The 16749-nt window shown below is 41.0% G+C and overlaps 1 protein-coding gene across 1 annotated transcript in view; it reads right to left on the bottom strand.

Annotated features, from left to right (window-relative positions):
* Positions 1–16129, bottom strand: part of HABP4 (hyaluronan binding protein 4) — a 36673-nt gene extending 20544 nt beyond the window's left edge. Inside the window, exons 1-5 of the mRNA XM_082656581.1 lie at positions 15697–16129; positions 10772–10934; positions 5480–5641; positions 5209–5277; positions 806–889 (exon numbers count right to left, since the gene is read on the bottom strand). Coding sequence (XP_082512707.1) covers positions 806–889; positions 5209–5277; positions 5480–5641; positions 10772–10934; positions 15697–16057 — 839 coding nt within the window. The 5' untranslated portion in view covers positions 16058–16129. The remainder of the gene's footprint in view (positions 1–805; positions 890–5208; positions 5278–5479; positions 5642–10771; positions 10935–15696) is intronic.
* Positions 16130–16749: the final 620 nt, after the last annotated feature.

Genomic DNA, 16749 nt, shown 5'->3' with positions numbered 1-16749 from the left:
GAAGAAGCCCAGGAGGCAGGTGCAGGCAGGTTCGCACCTTTGAGAGTGGTGTAATTTCTCTGTGACAAAGGAGGCCAAGTTGTACCCAGAAAATGAAAAAGGAGGTGTGGGTGTCAGAAGGATGGAAGAAGGGGAAAGTGGGGGGCAATGTCAGGGCTCTGAGGGGACAAGAAGGACTGAACCAGTCATTGTAATGGGTGGGTGGGGAAAGAGCGAATCCAAGAAATGGGCATTGCTGGGCAGTGTTGAGGGCTCATTTCAGAATGTGGTGATGGGGAATTTACAGGGGTTCCCATCAGCCCTGCTGAGTATCTTGCAGTGCTCAGCCTGTGGATGCAGGCAGAAAGAAGGCAGATGGCTACCGGTTGTCCAGGAGGTGGGTGCATTTGCTAGCAAGGTACTCATAGACCCAAGGGGCAAGGGAGTTTAAAGCCTTGGCAAGGGTGCTACAGATGGACCAGGGAACTAAGCTCCATGAAGAAAAGAGGAAGGAGGGACCAGGAGAGAATAAAGGGACAAAAGATAGGGGTCCTGAGGAAAGAGAGACTAGTCACAGTACAGGCTGCTGATGGAAAATAAGTTGTAGGCACAGGACAGAATACTTGAATGCAACCCATTAATTATCATTAATAATCATTCATTAGATGATTTGAACTATTAATTAGTTTGATTATTCATTAACACGTTAAGAAGATAACCCTCTGTGATATGACGAAAGGCTGAGCTTCCTATTCTATGAAGACCTCTTATAAATCTTTAAGAAAAAGACCAACAACCCAATGGGGAAAATGAATGAAATACCCACTTGGCTGGAGATTCCTCCTCCAGGGGGCCCAGGGACTCCTCCACCACTGTGGTCTCTTCCATGGGGGCAGTCGGGTCCATGTCACTGCAAAGCAGCAAGAACCACTCTAGTCACACAAATCTGTTTACATCAATGCCCTTACATATTCAAGATAGAAAAAAACACATTTCAATGTCCTTTTTCTTAAGTAAACATCCCTCGAGGAATTAACATGTACATACAGGTAATCCACATCAAAATAAAAAAGAGGAAGAAAAATGCTCTTAATTGCTAATCCATATAAATTATTTCAAAAGTGTGAAAAGTACTTTGAGAAATACAAGTTTCCATGAATGGCCTAAAATTAAAAACAGATTGTAAAGGACCAGAACAATTATTCAAACTCTTATTATACTAGGAGATTCCAAATATTAACAGGGGCCATAAAAATTTTCAACCTGTGTTAAATGACTTAAAATAGATAAGAATATGCCATTTCAAACTTTAGAATATGGCAAGAAAGTGGAAACATTCTACAAAAAGGAATGTGTAGGATTACAAACAAGCTGGTGATAACCATACCAGAAAAATAAGGCTTTGAAATATCAACTTACATCCCATCACATCTAAATACATAATCTACAGATTAGAAATTACAGCACAGTGAAAAACACTTTGAATTTTAAATACATAATCTTAAATCTTTTATGTTGATATTAATCCTATCTGAACATTACTTTTAAAAAAGTACCAGCAAAAGAAATTTCATTCTCAGGAAAATGCTAAAATTGGTCAATATAATAGAAATATTTTACACTGTACATTCAGAACCCAGCACTTTTCCATCCCCAGTTCAGGAAAAATCTTCATAAAATTAGTTTTTTTTTAAATAAACATAAATTGGGCTTCCCTGGTGGCGCAGTGGTTGAGAGTCCACCTGCCGATGCAGGGGACACGGGTTCCTGCCTGGTCCGGGAAGATCCCACGTGCCGCGGAGCGGCTGGGCCCGTGAGCCATGGCCGCTGAGCCTGCGCGTCAGGAGCCTGTGCTCCGCAACAGGAGAGGCCACAACAGTAAGAGGCCCGCGTACCGCAAAAAATAAATAAATAAATTTAAAAAATAAATAAACATAAATTGAACTATAATGAAAGAATAGAGTTTTTACATTAAAAGTATTTTAATTCTCAACTCAAAGCCATTGTTATCAACTTTTTAAAAAACTCAGTTTTCCAACACAAAATTTGAATAAATAATTTTTACTTTTAAAAAAGGTCCTAAATCAAATGTTCTCCCTGTTTGGAAGGACATCCCTGCTGCTCTGCCTGGCAGAAGTCCTTTAACAAAAGCAGCCTCTACACATCAGCATGACCCTCGTGGGTCATGGGAGTTTTTAGCATCCAGGAGTCTAGCAGCAGTGGCAGTGCTGTATTACTCCAACTTTCTCTTTATTCCCTTGGCCATGTCATAAACCAAGGGGATAAAAACATGGATTCACTGACAGTTCATAGCTTTCAACAATTAAAAATCATAAAAGGGCTATAACGATATAGGGGAAGAAAAAAGAAGCAGAATACAAAACAAATATGAACTGACAGTTCATAGCTTTCAACAATTAAAAATCATAAAAGGGCTATAACGATATAGGGGAAGAAAAAAGAAGCAGAATACAAAACAAATATGAACTGACAGTTCATAGCTTTCAACAATTAAAAATCATAAAAGGGCTATAACAATATAGGGGAAGAAAAAAGAAGCAGAATACAAAACAAAGAGACTAGCAATTCTTAAACCTGTCAATCAATTTAGAAGAAAAATCACAGACCTCCCTCCTGTATTGACCTAAATTATTTTATGAATAAACATAAAACTAATTTTGTGCTTATAGCTCAATAGAACCATAGCTTATAGAACCATATGATGAAAACTACAAAACAAGTAAGTCTCAAGATTAGCACCAATTTATTTTGGCAAATTTTATTATTTTGTTGAAAGTAAATCACCAATGTTGGATTTATTAGAAGAAAGATAAAGCTCCAGGGCCCATGTCTATATTTTGACTTCAGTTATACTAACGTAGAAAATGCCTGTTTGCACAAGTATGGTTACAAAACAATTTTAAAAACCTCAAGGCTTTGTTAGCTAGTTCAAATTCAATCAGACTTCATACTTAACCAAATCTATGACAGTGAACAGATTTAATCCAGTGTTGCTTGATTACTACATAAAACTGTCTTGGCTCTTTACAATAAAAGTTGGAAGGCAGTATTATTAAAAACTGCATTTATGGGTGTCTATCCCAGTTAGGAACAAGAAAATAATATCTGATATTACACTTTTAAAATTATTACAAATGGAGAAAATTCTATTTTCAGCACAGGTACTAACAGTCAAACTCTTGAAGAAAACCAGTAACAATGGAAATGGCTCAGTCACACCATTTTGAAAGCATCTTGCCCTTAGATCTAGTTATACTGTCAATGTCTTCAAACAGGAATACTAAACTACAGCAAAACCCTCACACCTCCAATGCACGGTGCAGCACTCGCCCTTGTCAGCCACGAACACATCACTTATTGTTAGGCTCACCTCTGCTGTTTTCTCATTAATCATAACTCAGCTGCACTATACCATGGTGGCAAATCAAAATCTCAATGTATTAAATAAGAAATTAAAGTCTTATTCTACAAAAAAACTTTCAATTACACATTATTACCACCTAAGAGCTTTGACTTTATAACTCACAAAACAATCCAAAATGAGTGCCATGGGGCACGTTTCATTTTAACATTGGGACATACCATCTGCCAGAAGCACATGTGGTCACTTCTTCATGTTCCAAGGTCAATAATTACCTCTTAGAGTAAGTAAACACTTGGAGCCAAAATGATTTTAAACTCAAATGCAAACTGAAATGGGGTGGTAGTATTAAATAAGCTAGTAAATCAGATGATGCAGAAAGTGTCTGTATTACTTTTTAAAAATATACTATTACAGTAAAATAAAACAAAATGAAAAGGTCTGTATTTGAGATTCTATAGAACCCTAGATTGACAAACATTCAACAAGTTTCTTTTCAAAGACAACACAGATGTGCAATGGTAGTAAATTTAATCTTAGATTTGATCTTATTTTCTACATTTTTTGTTTGTTTGTTTGTTTTGCGTTACACGGGCCTCTCACTGTTGTGGCCTCTCCCGTTGCGGAGCACAGGCTCCGGACACGCAGGCTCAGTGGCCATGGCTCACGGGCCCAGCCGCTCCGCGGCATGTGGGATCTTCCCAGACCGGGGCACGAACCCGTGTCCCCTGCATCAGCAGGCGGACTCTCAACCACTGCACCACCACCAGGGAAGCCCTGTACATTTTTTTTTAAGGATAAAAATTTAAGAAAAATAAGTTTATGTAAAGAGCTTATATTCTTCAAAAGAAAAAAAAGTGGAAGTCTGGATCCCCTCAAGCCTTCAAACTTGTGTAAAGTCTTCCCTGCAACACATCCTGTCGCAACCCATTCCTCGTACTTCCCTGCAGCCCTGAAATGGCAGAAATAGCAGAACCAAGTACCTCCCCTAAGTAGCAAAACTGGCACAGATCTGAGATATCATAAAGCCTGAGAAATGTCAAATTTGAACCTCAGGTGAAACTTGTCATTGAGCTTTGATCTGCAAATGATTTTATAAAATCAAGAGGCAGGGACTTCCTTGGTGGCGCAGTGGTTAAGAATCCGCCTGCCAATGCAGGGGACACGGGTTTGATCCCTAGTCCGGGAAGATCCCACATGCTGCGAAGCAACAAAGCCCATGCGCCACAACTACTGAGCCTGCACTCTAGAGCCCACGAGCCATAACTACTGAGCCCGTGTGCCACAACTACTGAAGCCCGTGCACCTAGAGCCCATGCTTCGCAACAAGAGAAGCCACAATGAAAAGCCCGTGCACTGCAACAAAGAGTAGCCCCCACTCGCCACAACTAGAAAAAGCCTGCGTGCAGCAACGAAGACCCAAAGCAACCAAAAATAAATAAATAAATAAACTTATTTTTTAAAAAAAAAGATGCAATGTACACAAAAACTTTGGAAGGTCACAGAAAAATAAAGTACAGAATATCCAGGAATTTAAAAAGCATTCTGAGGCATACGCAAATATACAGCGCCGTGTGCTTGGGGTGTCAGCAAATATACAATTTGCTTGGCTAAAATAAGATAAAAGAATTTTGAAAGCAGTTTCAAATCTAACCACAACATAGCAAAACTGTTTTAAAAAGTTATCTCATGAAACAAAAGCCTAAATTCAATCGCTACGTAAAGCACACAAGTATAAAGACATGGCAAGCGTAACACAGAGGACATAATTTTCAAGACAGGCAAATAAAGATCCAGATATTTCCACTTAATTGTAGGTTCACAGAAGGTACACATTTGCACCATACCTGGTATCTTTACCTGATCCCCAGGTGCGAACTCCATATCCACCCATGTTGTCTTCAGTCCTGATTGCTCTAGAAAACGAAAGAATATTCCCTTAAACTGGAAGCTGGTGTCCAGTCAATCTCCAAATCAGAAAAGCTGATCATAAAAACTGTCCCAGGATCAGCTCCCTTAGGAATAACTGCATACTAATATAAAGTCAACTAAACATTAAAACACAACAGATTCACACCAAGATCTTAAAGGGAGAATAGCATTTACAATGAAACTTACATTTTATCATTCCCACTGTATCTCTCAAATTCTCGTTTCCCTCTCTGGTCAAAACCGTCAAAAGCTCTGTTCCCAGGACCACCTCTGCCTCTGCTTCGCATGCCCCCTCTTGGGCATCCACGTCCTCTCAGTGGTCTTTCTCGATCAAACCTGTCAACTGGTCTTGGAAGAGATGAGTATAATAAAAAGCGGTGAATTGGATTAAAGAGCTAACGCTTTTTCTGATTAAAAAAAAATTCTAGAAGGACATTATGCCTACAGTATATTGGAAAGAATCGTGTATCTTGAATAAAAAAATTAATAGTTAAATTTACTGAGCACATACTATCTCTAGCACTGTTCTGAGCCCTTCACGTACAGTCATTTAATTACAACTAGTGCCCACAGATGAGGAAGATAGCTGAAGATGACGTCTTTGTTGTTAAATCCAATAGCAACTTTTGTCTCTAGGTCATCTGACCCTTATGCATCATTTGACACTGCCAACCACTAATTTTCCTCTGCCCTTTCTGGCTTCTCTTTCCCTGCTCATCCTTATAAAATGATTTTTGACACAGGTAATACCCAAACATTCACAAGGTACTCCTCTTGCTTCTTGGCCACACAATTCCACTTCTCAAAGGCAGACACTGCAGAGTCACATACAGGGAAAGGTTCTACACCTCGCCTTTTTCATGGAACATGTCTTGAATATCCCATCTTCTGGATACCTACACATTTGTCCTTAAGAGCACCAGCATTCCTGACTCCCTACCTCCTGTACACATCGTCCTCGTCCCTATGCTAATGCTACATGGCCCCTTCACGTGACCCTGTGTCTCTCATTTGGGGGTCTCTCTGATTTCAGGCCACAAAGCCAGTTACTTCCTGGACATCCCCCTATGTCACCCCATGGCCCTGAAGATACATGACCAACACTGACCCCTTGCTCCTACTACGGTCCCTAACTCACAACATGGAAGTGTCCAAGCCAAGAAACTCCCTTTTCTCACTCTTTCCCTGCCACACCCACTGGATCCAGGGCCTGACCGCCCGCTTCGCCTCACATCCATTCTCTGCTACCATCTGGTCACTGTCACTTTTTATGAGGACTTGTCTCTCCTCCACCAGACTCAAAGCTTCTGCAGGAAGGGCCTCATCTTTTTCATTGTTAAATCCTAGTTTAATAAGAAATTATATTTTTTAATTTGTCAAGGCTTTTAAAAACGTTTAAAGCAACAAATTACTTATTGAAATCTAGTGACATTAGTGGCTCAAACACCAGAACTAGAGGTGTGTTCCAGTCTACTGAAACAGGCTGAAAATGTTACATTAAAAAGCTACTATACCATCACCGATAAAAAGATACAAAACTCACAATTCTCCTTACTCAAAAAGATAAAGAAATACAGAAGCGCCAATCATTAACTTTATGCCAGTCTCTTTCAAGAAACATCATCCTAAATCAATTCTCCAAGCTGGCTTTTCTGTCTCCCACCTCCCCGGACCAAAACCAAAATTTTAAATAGAGACTGTTGTAGAATCTGATTCCACATTACAGTAAATATCTAAAGCAGAGTTCTAAAACAATGACAAATGAAAAGTAACAGTAAGTTCTTAACCAGGAAGTTGGACAGCGCCATAAAAGAAGTCTACCTAAAAACTGAGAAGAAATGAAGCATAAAACTCTATATGGAAAATAATGCCAATAGTCAAAATCGGGTCTAAATTTACATGAACTTTAGATCAGATACTGATAAAATAACGAATTCATTAATAATATAATAGTAACTGAAGCTGACCCTAAAAATAACCCTGTGTGTTCTAGTCTATTTTAATCCCTTAAATCATTTTTCTTTATCCCACAGGTTTACCCCACTTCCAATTAAATATATTCTCAATTGCTTCTTTATAATCCCCTTCTTATAAAATACATTCTTTTTTTTAATAGATCTTTATTGGAGTATAATTGCTTCACAGTACTGTGTTAGTTTCTGTTGCACACCAAAGTGAATCAGCCATATGTATACATATGGCCCCATATCCCCTCCCGCTTGGGCCTCCCCCCTCCCACCCTCCCTATCCCACCCCTCTAGGTCATCACAAAGCACAGAGCTGATCTCCCTGTGCTATGCTGCTGCTTCCCACTAGTTAACTAATTCATATTCAGTAGTGTATATATATCAATGCTACTCTCACTTCGCCCCAGCTTCCCCCTCCCACCCCATGTCCTCAAGTCTGTTCTCTATGTCTACATCTTTATTCCTGTCCTGCAACTAGGTTTGTCAGTACCATTTTTTTTTTTTAGATTCCGTATATATGTGTTAGCATACGGTATTTGTTTTTCTCTTTCTGACTTACTTCACTCTGTATGACAGACTCTAGGTCCATGCACTTCACTACAAATAACTCAATTTCGTTTCTTTTTATGGCTGAGTAATATTCCATTGTATATATGTGTCACATCTTCTTTATCCATTCATCTGTCAATGGACATTTAGGTTGCCTCTATGTCCTGGCTATCTTAAATAGTGCTGTAATGAACACTGTGGTACATGTCTCTTTTTTTTTTTTTTTTTTTGTGGTACGTGGGCCTCTCACTGTGTGGCCTCTCCCGTTGTGGAGCACAGGCTCCGGACGCACAGGCTCTGCGGCCGTGGCTCACAGGCCCAGTCGCTCCGCGGCATGTGGGATCTCCCCGGACCGGGGCACGAACCCGTGTCCCCTGCATCGGCAGGTGGACTCTCAACCACTGCACCACCAGGGAAGCCCCATGTCTCTTTTTGAATTATGGTTTTCTCAGGGTATATGCCCAGTAGTGGGACTGCTGGTCATTCGGTAGTTCTATTTTTAGTTTTTTAAGGATCCTCTATACTGTTTTCCATAGTGGTGGTATCAACTTACATTCCCTCCAAAGTGCAGGAGGGTTCCCTTTTCACCACACCTTTTCCAGCATTTATTGTTTCTAGATTTTTGGATAATAGCCATTCTGACCACATGAGGTGATACCTCATTGTAGTTTTGATCTGCATTTCTCTAGTAATTAGTGATGTTGAGCATCTTTTCATGTGCCTCTTGGCCATCTGTATGTCTTCCTTGATGAAATGTCCATTTAGGTCTTCCGGCCATTTTTTAATTGGATTGTTTGTTTTTTTGATATTAAGCTCCATGAGCTGTTTGTATATTTTGGAGATTAATCCTTTGTTGTTTCATTTGCAAATATTTTCTCCCATTCTGAGGGTTGTCTTTTCATCTTGTTTATGGTTTCCTTGGCTGTGCAAAAGCTTTTAAGTTTAACTAAGTCCCATTTGTTTATTTTTGTTTTTATTTCCATTACTCTAGGAGGTGGGTCAAAAAAGATCTTGCTGTGGTTTATGTCAAAGAGTGTTTTTCCTCTGTTTTCCTCTAAGAGTTTTATAGTGTCTGGTCTTACATTTAGGTCTTTAATCCATTTGGAGTTTACTTTTGTGTATGGTGTCAGGTAGTGTTCTAATTTCATTCTTTTACATGTAGCTTATCCTCTTTTTTAATAGGTTGGTGAGCATTAAGAATTTGAGCAGGCAAACTCAAATTCTGGGCTCTTCTACAAAATAACTGGTCCATACTCTTAAAAAATGTCAAATCCATAAATAAATGAAAGACTAAAGAGCTGTTTTAAATTAAAGAAGACTAAATGCAATGCACATTCCTGGACTGGATCCTGAACCAAAATTGTTTTTCTTCTGCTAGAAGGATATTATTAGGACAATTGGTGCAATTTGAGTAGTCTGTAGATTATATAATTTAGAGAATTAGATAATAGTATTGCATCAATGTTAATGAGTTTGATAATTGTACCATGTGTTTAGGAAATATATTTAAAGTATTTAGGGATAAAGAGACATTCCTGTAGCTTACTCTCAAATGCCAAGGAAAAAAGAGGGGTGTGTGTGTGTGTGTGTGTGTGTGTGTGTGTGTGTGTGTGAGAGAGAGAGAGAGACAGAGAGACAGAGAGACAGAGAGACAGAGAGAGAGAGAGAGAGAGAGAGAGAGAGAGGAGAAAGAGAGGGAGAGAGTGAGGGAGGGGTATGATAAAGCAAATGTGGTAAAATGTTATTGGAGAATCTGGATGAGGGTATATGGGAATTCCTTATATAATTCTTAAAACTTCCTGTATCCAAAATAGGCATCCCTTAATAGGCAGTTTTTTTCATGGTAACATATAAAGACTTATCCTTTTTAAAAAACTCATAATTTTGCTACTAAAAAAGCTGGAAACATGAGTTATAATTTCCGTATTTCCACAGAATAAATCCCTGCAGTGAAGGAAAAAAATACACAAATGCTTCCCAAAATAAGCAGCTCTGATCCAGAAGGCTTTCTGTAAGCAAGCAGACTGCGGCTGTTACATAGCAAATTTGAACTAATCACCCAAAAAAAGCAGAATTAAGCCTTTCTCTAGCCCTCATCCTCTAACACGGTGGCAGATATACCATCTCTGTTTTGAATGTGTAGTGGAATAGGTAGTCAAGAAGTTGAAAGACTTTGGGAATAACGGCTCCCTTGACATTCAACTGTACACTATTCTAGTCTCTTTTAGCCTTTTTAACTTTCTTTTCCTTTCAATGTGAGTCACAAGTTGTTTTGTTTTAATCTAAACCCAGTGCTACGCAGGTTTAATAATTAAACACTTGAGGCAGCAAGCATCCATCTTGTTAGTGCCAAGCATAAGACACTAAGAACTGCTTCCCGTGTATAGGTGGGCATGATAGCCCACATGCTGCCACATTACTCAGAAGGGTGTCAGGCTGCACCAGCCTGAGATCATCTTCCAGGTCAGAGCACTTTCTAGAGAAGGCATGGGAGCCTTAAACTGGTGTCACATATTTTATCAGGTTTTTTGTCCAATTTCATCATGATAACCTATTGACCTGACATGGGGCTAGGAATTTGTTTAAATTCATTAGTAGCCCAAATTAGTACTGCTAAATCAAGAACATAATTATATCTCTGGCCTAAATTTCAAAAGAAAATTTAATCAGTTTAGCATACTCCTATATAGTTTGTTATAAGAATGCTTTTCATAGTTACCAATAAGTAATCCATTTTTCATTGTGTAATGATTTCCTGAACCAAGACTTAAGGTCATCTATGAGATAAATGGAAGGTGCTTCACGTGTTACCTAAGGTAGTATGATTTGGTACTTAAATTTGGTACTTAAATTGGCAAAATATTCCCAGGACTGGCACCACAAAAAGGTTGCAAAGGCTAGTAGTCCTCTGAAAATCCTTCTGGTTCCCCCAACCCTCCAGGCCGAGGTCTGCAGTACTTACCTTTCATCTGTAAACTTCTCAGGTGTAAAGTCTGCCTGCCTCTCCGTCTCATAGGGTCGATATTCCCTGTAGGATCTCCGCTCTGCTCTATCAAGCGTCACCTCTGTCCCCCGGCTCTCACTCCATCCTTGCTGCTCCCCTCTTCTGGAAGTTCGTTTCTGGCCTGACAGGGAGGAATCAAAGGGGAGAGCTAGAACACAAGGTCTGCAGCAGCACGTTATTACAGGTACTTTTAAATTTTACTTTTCTAGAAATCAATGCCATAGGAAAATTTGGGAAGTTTGGAAAAGTTCAGAGAAGAAAAAAGGTTGCTGATACTACTACTGCCCAGAGTCGTCTTTTAATAAAACTTTGACATTACTATTGAATCCCTTATGTCCTAGAAATTATGATAAGATAAACTATACCAACTCACTTACAATTACAAATATTTTACAATGACTCTGTGATAGCAACAGAGATATATTATCAACTACATTTCACAACAGCAGCTTTATCAAAACATGGTAGCTAAGTTCCTTCCAGAAAATTAAAGGATAAATACCCTGTATTTCAGAACATATTTTTAGAATCCCAACTATAGTTTATCATTCATTGGCTAATAAAGTTTTCATTTTTAAATAGCTTGTACCATTGTATCTTTCTCATTTGAAAACATATTTTCCTGGTCTTTGATGGGATTTATACATTTATGATCACACTTCTCAAATATAAGGCCAAGCTGGTATTTGCCAACTCGTGCAAGGTCTGGCCAGCACTTGAAGGGACATCTCCCGTCCATGGAGAGGCCAGGACTGAGGAGGTAGGGGCTGGGGCACTCCAGCCTTCTCTGTTCTCTTTTTACTCCTCTCGGTTTTGACGCTTTAAAAATTTTCAGCAGGGTCTATGTCTTAAGGCAACTAATATTTGGTGAATATATTATGAAGAACTTTGTTACTTCTTAAATCTTCTTCCAAAAATGTGTGTTTATCTTTTCTTTGTATACACTTAATAGGTCTCCATCTCAAACATTATGTACAATTTTCATTTTAGTAGAAAATTTTAGATTTTTCTTGGTATGTCACCCTCCACATTTATTGTATGGCTATAAAAATATTAAATGTACTTGAATTAATGGGTATTTTTTTAAACTACCGGGTTCCTCTTCTACTTAGGCAGATACTTGTGATTCTTAAGAAATATATGTTTACGTGTATTCTCCTATTTTCCCACTTAATATTTTCTATCTAAGCTTTATAAACTAGGCGCATGTAAACATTAACGTATTTCCAATATGTTACTAATCTCATTTTAAAGCAAAAATCATGTCGTGACACCACTAACACAAAACTGTGCAATTTATTACTTGTTAGCTAACAAAGTATTTTTTTGAAATGTGAAATATTGCACAACAGACCTAAGTTCAATCTTAAGTTAATGTCCCATGACCTAGGAAATGCTTAAATCTGATTTGCTTCCTGAAGCCCCAGTCTGAGCTTGTGACATGTTTAGGATATAGGGAAGATGTTATCATAAACAGAGCATTATGCTTTTATTGCAGAAAGAGAGACTGACACTGGTGTCCAATTGCCCAGGAGTATGCAGTGTCAGATCCGAGCGCATACACGTTACTAAGAGAGATCAAAGTTGGAAGAGGCATTGAAAATGTAAGGTAGAAAATGTTATTGTGAAAGTTAACTATCTAACAAGTTGAAAACTATAATAGACCATGACATAACAGCAAGAACATCAACAGTAACAATACTTTTCAATACTTTTCCCTCAATATGAAAAGTTATTTTAATACAGTTTCCAATTTCCTATTCATAACCTGTAATTTAAAAAAAACAACAACTAAATATCTCCACTCAACTACAGAATTACTTAGCTTATTCCCACCTTCTTTCTGCTTTCAAGGTTATTTTAAAAATTGTATCAATTAAATTTGGAATTCATAATTCAAAATTTAAAATGACATTTGCTGTATACTTTATACTAAAGCTTCTTCCAAAGCTTCTGTGTATAAGTTGAAAACCATTAAATATAACTGGCAACTTATTAGAATAATTATCAATACCCTGCAAACATTTCCTTTTCCTCCCAAAATCCAAAAAACAAAGATAATAGGGGTCCAGTTTTTCCCACAATTTACTACTAAGGGATCAAGAATGCAACTGAGGGTTTCCCTGGTGGTGCAGTGGTTGAGAGTCCGCCTGCCGATGCAGGGGACACGGGTTCGTGCCCCGGTCCAGGAAGATCCCACATGCCGCGGAGCGGCTAGGCCCGTGAGCCATGGCCGCTGAGCCTGCGCGTCCGGAGCCTGTGCTCCGCGACGGGAGAGGCCACAACAGTGAGAGGCCCGCGTACCGCAAAAAAAAAAAAAAAAAAAAAGAATGCAACTGAACCTAGCTTTTCTGTGCTAGATCAGCGGCTCCAAGTGAATATGCAAACATTGAATTTTACTAGCCCTTTCCAATAAAAGGCTGGCATATGCAGTCTCATCACTGATGTAACCCCAAGCCCACATGAAGGGACAGAATACAATAAAATTTACAGTGAGATTTCCCCCAAATAAATTTGAGCTTTGACGCAGAGATTAGTTCTGAAAGGCCAGGGAAAGCAAAGCTGAAACAGCCTGTGAAGACTTCAAGAACGAATTTTTTTGAGCAAGGCTCATCCAAAGGTCTATGTATATTGTTAAATAGTGAAGGCCATTAAAAACCTATTTCTATGGGAAAATCTTATGATTTCCACATCCTTTTGAGATTAATGCTTCCGTTATACGTCAAACTTGTTTTGACTTTGATTCTAGTCTACACTAAGCATTCACTTATAATATTCTAACTAAATTAAAAATTTTGAGTGTTAGAAAAATACAGTCCATATCAATTAGGGCTACAAAACCTTGAGAGAGTAGTTCTCTAACACCCATTACAGATAAATTTAGCACAGTAACTACATAAACGGAAATTAATGAGCTGTTTGCTCCTGAAATAACATACTTGAAAAAGAACTAGAATTATAAAATTTCCATTTTAACTACAAAACTAACTAAAGTTCTTTAATATAGATCTCAAAAGCCAGATCACTTGGATCATAAACAATTGACAGAAAAAAAAGTTATAAATGTACTAGACTACAGTGCTAAGTTTATTAGTTTAGCAAGTTATAACTGTACTAGATCATAACGCTAAATGCAGGTTGCAACCCAGTTTATATCATGTAAATTTAGAGAAAAAGAAGTAGCTCTGTGCATTTATGTATGTAAATGCAAGGTGTTAAAATAAGAAAAATACAGGATTTTCACTATACTTCATACACTTTTGAATTGTTTAAAATTTTTATAACAAAAATGCACATTTTTAATAGTAAAAAGGTTAAAAAGCAATACATTGACATAGAAAACTAAATTCAATTTCACACTAAAATACATATTTTCACTTGTTAAAAAATAAAGCTTAGCCTTTCCCAATTCTTATTACTATGATATTTATCTAAATAGATTTAAAAGAAAAGATAGAACATAATGCAAAATGTACAAATTATCTCAAGTCTCACTCACTGTTTAAATAGGCTCATAACTGTACCGGCCTACCAAGGAGTCTTGGGATATCCAATAGCATTTAAAATAATTTTCAATATTTTTATTATAGTGACTTAATTTTCTGATTTTCAAGAGATAATGCTGGATTGAACTTTCCACAGATAAAGGGAAACATTACCTAGTTGCAGGAGTCAAAGCCCCAACACTCAAATCAGGTGTTATTCTCTCAGGGCTGGGCTGCACAATTTTTATCAAGCAAGGACCAAGCCAGTAAAGCCAAGTTGAATACACTGCCAAACATTGGCTGGAGTGGTCGAATTATACATCTTAACATTCTTTTTACGGAAACTTTAGCACCACTGTCTCATTTTTGAAAAACAGAGGAAACACAGGTGGAAACTTGGAGGCTTTGCCACTGATGCAGTTCAGGTGAGAAAAGACTTTTAAGCACCCTCCGTCCCTAGATGCAGACAGTAGTACACCAAGCTTTGTGCTTGCCGTTCTGGCTAAGCAGGGAGTGGGGAACTTTGAATATTCTTGTTGAAAAGGTTAATTAAAAACGCTTTTCTTAAAGCAGCTTGAGTTAATGACAAGTTACACAACCCATCAATGCTGCCTGCTACATTGAAAACCCGTGCGGGATGACTGCTGGAAGCTCCGTAAGGGGGATGGATGGGTGAAGGCACAGAGCTTGGAAGGCGCCGGGGACCCCGCGTCCACCCCCGCCGCATTCTGCTCGCGGCCCTGACGTCACAGCCCGCCCCCGAGGTCACCCAGGACTTCCCTCCATCACAGAGGCCCCAGCCCCTCACCCCGGCGATCCTTCACACACCCCGGGCTCTCGCCGCCACCCCCAGGGTCCGGGTGCACCCTCCTCCACTCTCCCTAAAAGGCGCTCCCCTCCCTCCTTCCCACCACGCTACTTTTTGCCTCCCGACGCGAATCTTGCAGAGGTTGGGCTGGAGGATGGAGAAGGTCCCTGCTAGTTCTAGATCTGAGAGCCCCGGGTCAGCGACCTCAGTGTTCGCCCCCACACACCAACCCAGAAATATCCCTCAACTTTGCCCAACTTGTAAAGGCTCAGTTTCAGCGTTCTGAAACCCCCTACTCTAAGCCTGCACTCTCCTTCGCCCCCAGAACGGACTGGGAAAGGCCAGAAGGGGCGTGACACCCTACACCCCGTCCTCTTTTCCCACCCTCCTCCGCCACAGGGACCCTCAACTCCAGCCAACTCTTCCCAGAGCCCCCTCCCCTTTCTGGAACAGATTCCAGTGATCCCAGTCTCGTAGTAGGAGGTCGTGGGGCTGCTGAGGAGAGGTGACCTCCATGACCCCATTCTCCTTCCCCTCCCGCCCACCGCGCCCACCCCGGGGCATCTAGGTGCCGGGCGGAGCGCGCGTACCGGGCGGCTGAGGGCCGCCCCCTGGGCTGTCTGGCTGCTGCGCGCCGGGGGCCGGGAGGCTCTTGCGCTCCTTCTGAGACTCCCTCCGGCCGCCGCCCGCGCCGGGTCTGTGGCCCGAGGCCCCAGCCGGGCTCCTGCCGCCGCGGTTGCCGGCCCCGGCCGCCGCCCCCGCCGCTTCGTCGCGCCTCTTGCGCTGCAGCTGCTGCTGGCGTCGGCGCTCGGCCTCGCGCAGGATGTCGAACGGGTCCGACTCGTCGTCTAGCAGCTGGTGAAAGCGGTTGGCCACGACACAGCCGAAACTCTCCTGCATCGCGGCGCCTGCGGCGGCCGCGGCCACAGGACTCCCCAGAGCGCCCTTCATGCCGCCGCCGCCACTGCGGGCCCGCCGCGGGCAGTCCACGCGAGCGAGTCTCAGCGAAGCCGGCAGCAAGGACCCATCCTACCCGCAGCTACCGCCCTCCCGCCCCAGCCCAGTCCCATCCCTACCAGCGCCCGCCCCCGCGCCGCCGCCACCGCCTGTCCAGCCGCTTCTCGCCAGCCAATCAGCGCACGCGGACTCGCCCCCTTTCCTAGCCAGCACGCCTGGAAACCCAATCAGCGACCGGCTGCTGTCACGTCATGCGACCTCTATGCCCCTCCCCACGATTCAGCAGGGAGGGGCTGGACCCAAAGGGCGGAGCTACTGGGAGGAGCAAGGAACCTTGCGGTCCAGGCTACTGGACCCTGCAGGTGGGTCACGGCCATAATTTATGTTCTCTCTGGGACTGGGTCCACATTCATCATCGGCCATACTTCTTTGAAGTTTACACATTGATTGAGCCATTCAACAACTGTATAGTGTACACTTATTATGTGCCCGGCATTATGTTGTAGGAGATACTAGCTCTCTGTTTTAGTAGATCTTACAGCCTATAGGCAGAAAAGTGCCCTGAAGAAAAGGCACAGACTTCTCTATGATCCTATAGCAGAGGGACTTGACCTAATTAGGAAGTTTGGAGAGGCTTTCCCAGGGAATGACGGTTAAGCTGAGATCTGAAGGATGACAAGGGCCGT

The sequence above is a fragment of the Grampus griseus genome (genome assembly GCF_964374135.1).
Source record: "Grampus griseus genome assembly, chromosome: 6".
NCBI lineage: Eukaryota > Metazoa > Chordata > Mammalia > Artiodactyla > Delphinidae > Grampus > Grampus griseus.
This window is presented reverse-complemented; position numbering and strand designations above follow the sequence as displayed.